This window comes from Oryx dammah, unplaced genomic scaffold, assembly GCF_014754425.2.
Source record: "Oryx dammah isolate SB20612 unplaced genomic scaffold, SCBI_Odam_1.1 HiC_scaffold_2, whole genome shotgun sequence".
NCBI lineage: Eukaryota > Metazoa > Chordata > Mammalia > Artiodactyla > Bovidae > Oryx > Oryx dammah.
This window is the reverse complement of record NW_024070186.1, coordinates 106,238,314-106,251,550: the sequence shown is the minus strand read 5'-3', so window position 1 is coordinate 106,251,550 and position 13,237 is coordinate 106,238,314. Positions and strand designations below refer to the sequence as shown.

General features: G+C 36.3%; 1 protein-coding gene across 2 annotated transcripts in view; it reads left to right on the top strand.

Annotated features, from left to right (window-relative positions):
* ALCAM (activated leukocyte cell adhesion molecule) overlaps positions 1-13,237 on the top strand; it is a 227,239-nt gene that overhangs the window by 202,162 nt on the left and 11,840 nt on the right. Inside the window, exons 12-14 of one of the 2 annotated variants that reach the window (XM_040225471.1) lie at positions 2,825-2,957; positions 4,824-4,862; positions 5,152-5,269. In XM_040225471.1, the coding sequence (XP_040081405.1) occupies positions 2,825-2,957; positions 4,824-4,862; positions 5,152-5,269 (290 nt within the window). The remainder of the gene's footprint in view (positions 1-2,824; positions 2,958-4,823; positions 4,863-5,151; positions 5,270-13,237) is intronic. The other variant, XM_040225481.1, reaches the window with a different exon arrangement.

Genomic DNA, 13,237 nt, shown 5'->3' with positions numbered 1-13,237 from the left:
CTTATTTTGTTGTGGTCAGTATCTGGACAAATTAAGAGAGTAGTATTGACGTATGTATATGACCATGTATAAAATAGATATCTATGGGAAGCTGCTATATAGCATAGGGTGCTCTGTGAGGACCTAGAGGGGTGTCATAGGGTGGGGGGGTGGGAGGAAGTCTCTAGTGGGGGGATATATGTATGCTTAAGGCTGATTCACATTGTTGTACCACAGCAACCAACACAGCACTGTAAAGCAATTATCCTCCAATTAAAAATAAATTTTAAAAATAATAAATTAGGTATTATCCCATGGTCACTAATTCCTGAAATTTGGGTGATTAAAACATTAAGGTATATATTTACCTACATCCTGAATTTCCACATCTCAGTATAAGTGGCCTCACTTACACTTTGCTTACTTTTATGCACATTATGGGTTATTTCTTCTTGAGACTGAGACCTGGGGAATAGTGAAGAATATAGTCACTGTGAACATACGGTCTGATCTGTGTATACTGGGGCCAAAGTAAGGCTAGCTAAATATATAGTATCTAGGATGATTTCTGCTGAACAAACTTGTATGTAAACCAAACAGTAATATTTGTACCTTTGTCACACCATTTTAGTTTGCAGTAGTAAAAGGCTAAGAATGTATGAACACTACCAATAATTTTCTCTCTGAAAAAAAAATATGAGAATCTAGCTTATCACAAACTGTTCAGATCTGTAATCCCATTAAATTTCCAGTCAACTTGTGTTACTGACATACTGGTTAATTCCATTCTCTCTACGACAGTCTTCATGTCCCTCTTCTCAGTGGAGCCACTAAAGATTCCTCAGGAATACCCACATGAGCCAGTTGATTATTTGAATCTTCTGTGTTCCCTCTTTCCCAGCTTTCAACTCAGTTGAAATCTGAGAAGGCATGCATAAACCAGAATTGTAATTTAAAGTGTCCACTCTTTCTCTGTCTAGGGAAGGTGGGCTACTGGTCCAGCTTATGTAGTCTAGTTTTGCAGAACATGGTGAATTTTGGCTCTTTCAGCTATGGGTGATGCATGTTTACTTGCATAACTCAAGTATGGAATGTCCCCTAAAGGAGTGGACACAAGCAAATGCTTCCTGATTTGGTTATATGTGATGGGACACAAGCAAGAGAACATGCCTGAGGATGACAAAGAGGCTCTTGATTTCAGAATAAAGACCTGAATTGCTGACAATGTTTAGATCTCTTTTTTAGCATTAAAAATGACTGTTTCTATTCTACTCTTTTTTTTTTTTTCTCTCTAGTTCAATTTAATAATTACAGGAAAAACCTTTTGTTTCTGGGTAATGCAAACATAAAAAATAGAAAAATAAGTATCAGATTAGTGTTTAATGAAGAAAAAGGTACAAAGATTTAAAAGGTCAACCTAGAAATAAGCAAATGCATTTTGTAGAGATAAAGTAATAAAAACAAGAAAAGTCATATGAGAAAAGTCCAGTGAGAAAGTCATATGAAAAATACTGGTGGGAATTGGAAAAATAGCAGGTGAACTTACTATGAGGATAAAAATAATAATTCCATTCTTCATTGTCAAGGAGAAGGATTGATTTTGGCCCACTAGGTGATATGTTATTTTTATTGTCCTAGGCTTGTGCTGATCCAGCCATAATTTTTTTATTTGTTCCCTCCTCAATCACATGGTGAATCTATTATTTTACAACTACTAATACCTCTGTCCCACCCCTATCCCAGGGACTCCACGATATCTCTAATCATGAAGCTCTTTCCTGTCCTCAAGGCCTTTACAATGCAGTTGAGAAGAAAGCAAATATAGAGCAATAGAGGACTAGAGGACATGGTGTGTATAATATGTCTCAGAAAACAATGCAAGTACATGCTTGCTTTAGTGGAGTTGGACTGAGAATCCAGAAGAGAGTAGTGTGGGTTGTCTCTTATGTTTGAGGATTGTCTCTTATGTTTGAAGAAATTAAATAGCAGTGGTTACCCTCATCACTAGTCACTGAAAAAGAACCCATCCTCTGTATTTAACTCAATAAAATTGAGAAAGAGAGTCTGGTTTTCCCATGAGAAAACCATACATACATATGCACGTATGTATCATGGTTTAAAATAAAAGAATTCACCATTATAGTGGAGGGGAATGAGTTTTGTTGTTTAGTCGACAAGTCATGTCCATCCCTTTCGCAGACTAGTCCACCAGGCTCCTCTGTCCTTGAGACTGCCCAGCCATGAATATAGGCAAGAATACTGGAGTGGGTTGCCATTTCCTTCTCCAGGGGATCGTCCTGATCCAGGGATTGAACCCACATCTCGTGCATACATCTCCTGCATTCCAGGCAGATTCTTTACTGCTTTACTGCTTTAGGGAAACCCTAAACAGGAGAGCAACCACCCAACTTAGGGCACGAACCCATCACCCTGGGATTAAGAGTTCCTGCTCTACTAACTGAGGATGTAGTTTACAAATAGAATTAAATTCATAAGTTTATTAGGAGAAAACTGGTGATGAGTTAAACTCTAATTATTTTGAGATAGGTACTATCATGCCAAAATATAAACTAACTTGAGCATCTATTGAAAAAGAAGAGCTTAGTTTAATTATTAAAATTAATAGTAGAAACATAAAGAGAAATCCAAGTATGGATTCAGTATTCTTTTTCCTCTCTGATGTAGTTATAAACCTGAAATGGTTTTATCTATGAACTTACATATACCCTTGCATGCCAGATAATACCACAGAGCACCACACCTATTTTGTTTCATTCAGTGTTACTCTTTCCTACGTTTTTAGTTCATTTCCATTTCTAAAGCCATTTTCCTTTTCTTTTTCCAGACAGAGGAATCTCCATATATCAATGGCAGGTATTATAGTAAAATTATCATTTCCCCTGAAGAGAATGTTACATTAACTTGCACAGCAGAAAACCAGCTGGAGAGAACAGTAAACTCCTTGAATGTCTCTGCTAGTGAGTATTTCATTTCTGGCATTAAAAAAAGTAAGAAAATTTGAAGTTATTCTTCATTAGTTTAAAATCTTCAATTCCATCTTCCTGTACTGCATTATGGTAAGTTTTATTTATTTTGCATTTGGTATCATCATCATAAGTTTCTTTTTTTTTTTTTTTCCTGGTGTCCATTCTTTACAATCCTTGTCTTGACAGTTAAATCATTTCATGTTTTATGGATCAGAGACTTTATCTTGTACAGGAATATTTCCAAGATCAACAGAGGATAAGGACTATGTTGCTCTTATTGAATCCATGTTTTGTGTTCAAAGTACAGATGATTCAAAGATTACCTGAAAACATTTTTCTAACAGTTTTAATTTTAGTAAATTTTTAATTCCCTTTAATCTATTATTTTGCATTTCAATTCTTTGTGGTATTTATCCTCTTCTTATTGTGCAAAGGAATGCCACATGCTTAAAGTCATTCAGCAAATTGGTAGTAAAGCTGATATCAGGAATCCAAAAATCTAGTTTCAAAAATTGATGCATTTGAGTATCATATTTGAATCATAGGTTAAATATCAAACAAATGAGATAATCTCAGAGAAAGTGAAAAAAATCTGTCAATGCTGAAATCAAGGTAATGGATACATACCAATAGCTGTTTCTTTATTTACATTGAAGTTATCTCTCATCTTCAATTCTATAATTCTTTATTTTGCTATGTTAGTCTTAAATCAGGACTGGCCTAGACTGAGACTCAGATCTGGACAGGATACCAACTGACTCTCCAAACTTTCATTCTTCAGTCAGTTGGAATCCTCTATGTGATTTTAGCAAGATAGGGATATACTGCCTAGGAATTAGCTGAAGCTAGGAGAAAATAATTTTCTAAAGATAATGGCCCTTAACAGAATATGACTGGAATATAAAAGCCTTTTGGTTTGACAGGAGAAAAGAACCAAATGAATTTAACTCTAAAACAGGAGCATTGACTTCTCTGAATTCAATTCAGTGAGTATTGATTTGTACTACCTAAAAGAGAAGTTATCCTTTCTTCCTGAATGCAAGTCTCTCTTTTTAATTCTAACCCATTGAATAGTGGCTTTATAGACCTTGCAGTGGTTTGATCAACATTTAATACCATCATTTTCAAAGTCAATGAGCACCTCCTAAAATTCCAATATAGTAGGTATGAGGAGGGGTCTAGGAATCTGCATTTTAACAATCATCACTGAAAATTCTGATGCAAGCCCATGTTCATAGAAAAATATTTATTTAGTCTAATATTAAATGATAATCCACCACAGTGACAATCCTTTAAATGGGCCAAGATCATGGTGCTATTAGTCATTTGGAGGGCTTTTACAAGCATCACATATATTGCACCTTCACCTCTGAGATGTCCCCAGTTTTAACCACCACTCCTACCACTTTGAAAATGTCTCTAAGTGGCAAATTTCTGACACTAGAGTATGAAAATAAATTCTCCTCCACTGAGGCAGGAAAATTGAAGTTGAGAAACACTACACTGTAGATTCCATGCACTACAACTTGTTTCTCTTAAAAAAAGAAATCCTATTAAAAGGTGGTAGATAGTGGGAAAGTTAATATGGATTTCAGATTAATACTATAGCTCGTCAGTTGTGAAGTTTTCTATGGTAGATCAATACCTTTGCAGTTTTAACTACTGTCTTTTCTTTAAAAGAAGATGAATTTCTTTGTACTGAAGTTCATGCTTTATTAAATGTAAATTTTTCTACCCTCAGCTGTAGAATAGATATTTTATTTTTGAGTATTATTACATCATACTATAATGGTAAAGGTGACTTTCATATATCAACAAATTTTGTTTTTAATTTCATATTAACATTTTTCATTTCAGTAAGTATTCCAGAACACGATGAGGCAGACGAGATAAGTGGTAGGTACTATGCTGCCGGCTCTTCTTCCTTGACTATCTACTCAAGATTTATGAAGTGTCATTGCATAAGTAATTTTCCTAGCTGCCACATTTTGATTTGAATTAAAACAGCAAATGAGACAAGATAGTAAGAATGCTAAAATTTTAATCCTTTAGAAGCACAAGTTTGCATGTTACTCTTGGTAGTGAGCCTTGGTCATTTTTAATCAGAAATAATAACTAGATTGACTTCTTTTCAGAAATGCTTGGCATTGTCTGTAATTGCATGGGCTTCTCTTCTTTGTTGTAGATGAAAACAAAGAAAAGGTTAATGACCAGGCAAAACTAATTGTGGGAATTGTTGTTGGTCTCCTCCTCGCTGCCCTAGTTGCTGGTGTCGTCTATTGGCTATACATGAAGAAATCAAAGTAAGTTGAAGAGAAAAGATCTTCATTGTTCATTGACTTTCACGGGGAGAAAATTCAATGTGTTCATTATGTTTATTTCAGCTGAGCATGTAAATTTCTCTAAGAGGAAAGACATATTGCCCAAAGTCAGGCTGATGATGTTTTGTCTTCAGCTCATCACGGCTACATTACCAACACTGGGGACATAGCTTGGAGTGATTTCACATGTGTCCCCTTATTTTTCTCAGTCAATAGTCCGAATTGAATTATCTTATTTTTCTCAATGCATAGGTAGATTTTTAAAAAGCACATAGTCCCTAGGAGTCAGCCATTCTGAACTGTTTGACGGAGGTTTGTGGACTAAAAGTGGTTAGTATATCCCATGGGAACATTGGATGTCTTTACAGTGACAGGCCAGCAGCAAAACTGTTGGTGAGGTCAAGCCGCCTTGCTGTCACTACTCCTCTTAGATTCTAGTTAGGTCACTTTGTTTCATAGGAGGATCTAATTCAGGGAAAAAGTCATCATTATGTTGTGTTGAATTTGAAAAAAAAATGATTAAAGTAATAAAATTACTTTAAAAATGACTAAATGGTGTTTAGATTAAAGATTATTAGAATGATACAATAATCCATATAGAGTCAACCTCACAAATCATCTAATGTGTTTTATACTGAAAATCCAATAAACAGTTGTTGTTCAGTCACCAAATGTGTCCAACTCTTTGGACCACATGGACCACAGCATGCTAGGCTTCCCTGTCCTTCACTGTCTCTTGGAGTTTGCTCAAACTCAGGTCCATTGAGTGAGCAATGCCATTCAATCATCTCATCCTCTGTCATGCTTCTCCTGCCCTTAATCTTTCCAAGCATCAAGTTGTTTTCCAGTGAGTTGGCTCTTTGCATCAGGTGGCCCAGTTGGAGCTTTAGCTTCAGCATCAGTCCTTTCAGTGAATGTTCAGGGTTGATGTCCTTTAGGATTGACCAGTTTAATCTCCTTGCAGTCCAAGGGACTCTCAAGAGTCTGCTCCAACACCACAGTTCAAAAGCATCAATTCTTTACCAGTCAACCTTCTTTATGATCCAACTCTCCCATCTGTACATGACTATTGGAAAAGCCATGGCTTTGACTATACGGACCTTTGTTGGCAAAGTGATATCTCTGCTTTTTAATATGCTGTGTAAGTTTGTCATAGCTTTGCTTCCAAGGATCCAGCATCTTTTAATTTCATGGTTGCAGTCACCATCCATGGTGATTTTGGAATCCAAGAAAATAAAATCTGTCACTATTTCCACTTTTCCCCCTTCTATTTGCCATGGGGTGATGGGACCAGAGGCCATGATCTTAGTTTTCTGAATGTTGAGTTTTAAGCACGCTTTTTTACTCCTTCTTTCACCCTTAACAGTGAAGATTCTTAACATACACATGTGCCTAGTACTCCTCATTGCACCATCTCTGACCCTAGATTCAGATGTAATTGGGCAGAGATGGGGTTCTTGCATTGCATTTTATAAAAATTCCATTAGTGATTCTGTGGCATACCTTTGGTTTCAATCATGAGTTTCAAACCCCTGTATCTTATAAATGAGGAAATTGAATTTTACAAGGGAATGTGTGTAGCTTGTGGCAACTTTGGACTTTATTTTGTATTTTCTTGATGTTTTGATATGACCTCTATCAACAACTCAGGTTAGGTTAACTTAAAATCAAAAGAAAAAACAGACTGAATCAGATCCATGATTCTACTCTTTACAGATACAAATTTCAGTGAAGAAATATTTGAACGGATCTGCCATCAAAGGAACATAGTAGCTTAGAATTTTTATTTTTTTTAATTTTTATTTTTAGTTTATTTTACTTTACAATACTGTATTGGTTTTGCCATACATTGACATGAATCCACCATGGGTGTACATGAGTTCCAATCCTTATCCCCATTTTTAAACTCACATAATATGAGTATGGATTGAGTTCTGCCTTGTTCTCACAGTCCATCTTTGAAGTAGATAATCTTATTTTACATATTTCACTTTGGAAAAAAACTAAGGCAGAGAGTGGTTATAAGGCTTGCTTAAGATCATATACTTGTTAGGGACCGAATTATATTTTATTTAAGGCAGTAGTGTTTTAGAATCTCTGTTTAATTCCTAAGTCTTATTTTTTCTCATTATGCCTTACTTTTTCTCTCTTCAGAGAAATACAACTATTGTATATTGTAGTTGATATGCATGTCCACTCTCACACTAGGGCAGAGCCACTGCTAGTCTTGGCACTTCAGTCCTTAGTCGTGAACAGTCCACACTATCACTTGATAACAAATGTGGGTTTTTTCTCAGTGAACATTTTACCTACAAACTCTTCATTGTTGCTTTGTACACATGGTTTCTGTGGAAAGTTTAGAAGACTGTCCGTACCATGTAGAAGAAAGGAAATGCAGTTTCCCAAAGGCAGTATCTATCTTATTAGAAATTCTCCTTCTACGTGTCTAAGTTTCCCAACTATCAAAATCTTATCCTTCCTTTATAATCTACATTGAGGTGTTCACAAATCTAACAACTTGGGCTCTAAAGTATTTTGGTTTTATTTATTTAGGGCTTCTGAAAGTAATTTTTATTTCAGTTAATTTTTATTTAGGGTACTTCAAATTAATTTTACTTCTTAAAGAATAAAAATAAAATTTCTCTGTATCCTGAAATTACACTAAAAAATAAACAGCAGTCTTGTACATTATGATCAAATGAATGTGAAATTCATGGCGCTCTCCAGTGTCCTTAATCATCCTACTCTGATTGCCAATATTTCATCATATACTATTTCTCTTTCTATGCATAGAAAAAAAATATTGTGTATGGAGGACAGGGAGGTTGTTGTGTTTTAAGTTATGTCATTGGATATTACCAAATGGTAACCCAGAATTAAAATCATGGGTAAATAAATGCTGGACATTTAGCTTCATAGTTCTTTAGTTTAAGGACTAAGACTGCATGCATTTCTTTTGAAGTACTTCATTTAATTAAGTACTTATTTTACCATCTGACTTGAACATTTGTCTAAATAACTATTATTAATTGAAAAGTGCACCAACTTTGCTAGAGTCAGTATTATTGGTAATCAAAATAATAAATTGCAATTTTTACCCCAAGCATCAAAGTATTTTTATTAAGACTTTGCAAAACTCTTCAGATTTGCTAGGTGCTTCACATTTGTGCTCACTCAGTCGTGTCCGACTCTTTGCGACCCCACGGGCTGTAGCCTGCCAGGCTCCGCTATCCTTGGGATTTTCCAGGCAAGAATACTGGAGTGGGTGCCATTTCCTTCTCCTAGAAAGTGTTTCACATTCCTGACTAGCTGTTCTTTTTACTGCCCTCTGAGATAAGCAAGCATTTTTGCTATATGAGTTATTGTTAATACTTATGCCCAGAGTAAGTGCAGATTCATAATAAGAGCTTTCAGGTTAAGAATTCTTAAATCTATTTTTGGGTCCACTATACTCCCTTTCTTCCTTTTCTTCTAGGTAACTTCACCTTAACAAATCAATATGAGTTTCATTTCTATGTTTGGCTTAATTCATCACCATTTTATATGGATATGAGAGAATTTAATAATAAAGATATGGTTCAGACTTTTTCCTCAGATACCTAAAGAAATATACCCCTGTGTTTACCCTCCTGTGAAATGATACCGTCAACAATCTTAGTGAGTCACACATTATTGCAAACAACTTGTAGCAACGATTAAATTAGTTCTTTGCATTGGCAATTTAACATCAGTGGAGAGAGAAATGACAGAAACAATATTTTATGCCCAAGTAGAATTTGAGTACAACATACCTAGTGACTAAGCAAAAACCAGGAACTCCCCATTCCATTCATGTGAGATACATATTTTTATATCTATTTTAAATATGGAAAACTGCAGCAGGAAATGCTTAGCAGTTGTGCTTGATGTTGTGATATGGTATGTTCATTGCAGAATAAGGACTCGTGCTTCCTCGAATGTTTTGATTCATATAACTTCTCACTGGAAATTTTTTTTTTGAGATATTTTGATAGTGAGAATGGATGACTCATCATTTCCTATGCATGCAGGGTATTAACTGTCATTTCCAGGCAAAAGGAACTGACTAAACCCAGTTCATATTTAGTTGTTTAACTGGTGAAAATATTGGTCATTCAGTCATGTCCAACTCTTTGCAACCCCATGAACTGTAGCCCACCAGGCTTTTCTGTCCATGGAATTCTCCAGGCAAGAATACTAGAGTGAGTAGTCCTTCCCTTCTCAAAGGGGTCTTCCTGACCCAGGGATCAAACTCCAGTCTCCTACATTGCAGGCAGATTCTTTACCATCTGAGCCATGTTTAATAGGAAACATGGAAACATAAAGACCTAGACCTAGAGATAATTCAATGACTTTTAAAATTATTTACTCCATTTCACTCCATCATGTTCTCTGAACATTGTTTTATATCTGGAGTAAGTTAAATGTTACTTTTTGAGTTTTAAATTCTCTCCTACATTTTTTATAGTACAAGAACTACTGAAAAATTGAAAGAGTCAGAGATAAATTAAAAAATGTAAGGCAGCATGATGTAGCCCCAAGCTTATTCAGAAGTATATTAAAACCATAATTTCCTGATTGGTTACATTTAAGAGACCCTTGGCCACCATACTACTTATCACTAAACTGAAAGTAAGCACCAACCAAACATTTATAATTGCAAAATACATGTTGTATGGATCTTGGAAATTTACCAAGAGATTTATCTTTTGCAACTGTGGAACTCATGACTATTTTCATGAAGTTTTTGTACAATATGAGGACAATATGGAAGTCTAAAATTCACAAATATCCTTTGTCAGTTCTGCCTTATATAATGCTTTACTATTCTCCTACAGTCTTAGGGAAAAAAAAAAAAAACAGACAGTCCTAAATTGGCAAAAGACTAAAGAAGACTAGTCTTTAACCTCAAAACTCTAAGAAATATGGTTATATGCCTTTCTAAAACTCTTCTCATTAGTATCTCTTAATATATGGAAGAGGATCTTTCAAGAAATTTAATTTTAACTGAATTATATTTTCAATCAATAGTCTCTCTAAAATCAATGTTCCCATAAGGAAAGATTGACTCCCCGCTGAATGACTTGAAAACACAGGGCTGAAGGACCATTTATGGCACATTTTGAGTGACTTTCCTAGTGTATTACTACATAACTGAAATCCTCAAAATTTAATGAGGTAAGTTTAATTAAATATATTTCATTGTATCTAAGGCTCAGTGAATATTACCTGCCCAAGTTAATGCATGCGGTATCTTATTCCATATCCCATATAAGCTTTCAAATATATTTTGCTGCCTCACAAGGACTTCTTTGGAATTAAAACTTCATCTCTGACTTTAATTGCCTGCTGACATTTTATGTAGTGCTAGGGGTTGGAGGATGTGTTTTCAAGTGCAGAGCTGATGTGGCCTCTTGCCTTATATTAGACACCAAGCTAATCCAAGCTTTGGTTTCTTTTTCCTTCACTACCCCATAGCCTGGCAGGCAGCCAAAAGAGGAAGAAAAGACAATGCCCCATTATTCTATCAAAGCATAAATAATAGAAGAGACTAAAGAGAAAATAAGATAATGTGGGAATGCTGGAGTCCCCATTCAGTCAGTCACAAGGTGATGGCCCCCAAAAGGACAGAACTGTCCATGGTCCTGCTCTCTCCTACTACATGTCAACTGAAACATTTCCAGCAGAAAGAGATAGCATCAAAATTTCCATTTTTATCTCTCTTTGTGTGCTTAGTCCCTCAGTCCTGTCTGTCTCTTTGCAACCCCATGGACTATAACCCACCAAGCTCCTCTGACCCTGGGATTTCTCAAGCAAGAATACTGGAATGGGTTGCCATTTCCTTCTCCAGGGGATCTTTCTAACCCAGAGATCAAAACTGCATCTCCTGCATTGGCAGGTGAATTCTTTACCACTGAGCCCCCAGGGAAGCCTGTCTATATACTTGCATTTCACTTCAGTTCAGTTCAATTCAGTCACTCAGTCGTGTCCGACTCTTTGTGACCCCATGAACTGCAGCACACCAGGCCTCCCTGGCCATCACCAACTCCCGGAGTCCACCCAAACCCATGTCCATCGAGTTGGTGATGCCATCCAACCGTCTCATCCTCTGTCGTCCCCTTCTCCTCCTGCCCTCAATCTTTCCCAGCATTAGGGTCTTTTCAAATGAGTCAGCTCTTTGCACCAGGTGGCCAAAGTATTGGAGTTTCAGCTTTAACATCAGTCCTTCCAATGAACACCCAGGACAGATCTCCTTTAGGATGGGATGGTTGGATCTCTTTGCAGTCCAAGGGACTCTCAAGAGTCTTCTCCAACACCACAGTTCAAAAGCATCACTTCTTTGGCACTCAGATTTCTTTATAGTCCAACTCTCACATCCATACATGACCACTGGAAAAACCATAGCCTTGACTAGACAGACCTTGTTGGCAAAGTAATGTCTCTGCTTTTGAATATGCTGTCTAGGTTGGTCATAACTTTCCTTCCAAGGAATAAGGGTCTTTTAGCATTTCACTTAATTTGTTTAATTTCATGTGTTTTTTTTTAATCATTGTTTCAAAGGTAAAGGGAAGTCCTATTCCTCAAGTTTCTGCTTCTGCCCATACTGTTACAACATTACCCACCTAAAGGAAACACCTAAATTACCCACCTAAAGGAAATGCTTTGAACCATGATGCTGAATACATGCCAGCGGCATCCTGCTTTCATGCACATTCACTGTTGTTACATTTATTTTGATCCACTGATCCACTAACATAATGGTGGTTCCCATATTTGCTATTGCCCAAATGAAAGGCTATCTTCTATTTTTCACTGCAGATATCAGGATTTCCTGTTTTGGTAGAGAGTTTCTTTGAAGAGTCATTTGAAGAAATGCTAAGGATATCAAATCAAAACTTTTAAGAAGTCCAACTATTCATTTTTCTTTCTTTCCTTCCTCAAACCCCAAAACTGCTGACAAATGTCCTTCTGAGATATGGGGCTTAGAAACCTCCTCTCCTTCTCTAACTCTTTATTAAGGTTAGCCCAGGGGGAAGCTTACTTTGCTGAGAGCTGTGACCAAGGAATAGACAAAAATAACTATTCTCATGGTTATGACCCTGATTACCTGCACAGGTATCAATGGCAGGTTTGCTGAGAGTGGCAATTCCACACTGCCAGGGTCCCAGTTGTAAATACCTGTGATCCTGGTGCCCTTCTGTGCTGTGTTCCAGGCAAGCTATAAAGTAGAAATCATAAAAAATGCCATTTTAAACTGGGAAGTATTAATAATTCCTCATGTTGCCTCTCAGTTTTCAAATTTGTTATACATATGCCTACATTTGGGAAACCTAAAGTCCTATGAACTCTTTCATGTATGAGTTATTATACATGGCTATTGTTTTTATTTTCCAAATGTGCAACTCTGTTTCAGCACTTTATGTATCCTTTCAAATGACACCACATTCCAAGATTATGATATATTGGCTTGTCTGCCATTCCTACCCCCTTCACTTTTCCTACCTCCTTTATCCCCTTTTAAATTTATGTTAGTTGAGCTATAGTTGATGTATAACATTGAATAAATTTAAAGTGTACCACGTGTTGACTTGATACATTTATATACTGCACTGTGATTTCCACTGTAGCATTAGTGACATCTCTATCCCATCTCTTAGTAACTCTAAAGCAAAGGCACATTTAGAAGACACTGCTAGATTTAGTTCCCTACCTCCTTTCACAGAGACCTGGAAACAAATTTATAGTATTGAGGAAAATCTCACAAAAAAAAGTTAAAGAATCTTCTAAAATGTTACTTAAAAGCAACTTGAATGCTTAACAGCACTGCACTTACAGAAATAACACAGAAGAGTAGTTGAGACTGAGGATTGAACTCTCTTTGGCCACTCAGAAGCTATGTGGCTGGGCAACAGCCTAGGACTCACCATTGTT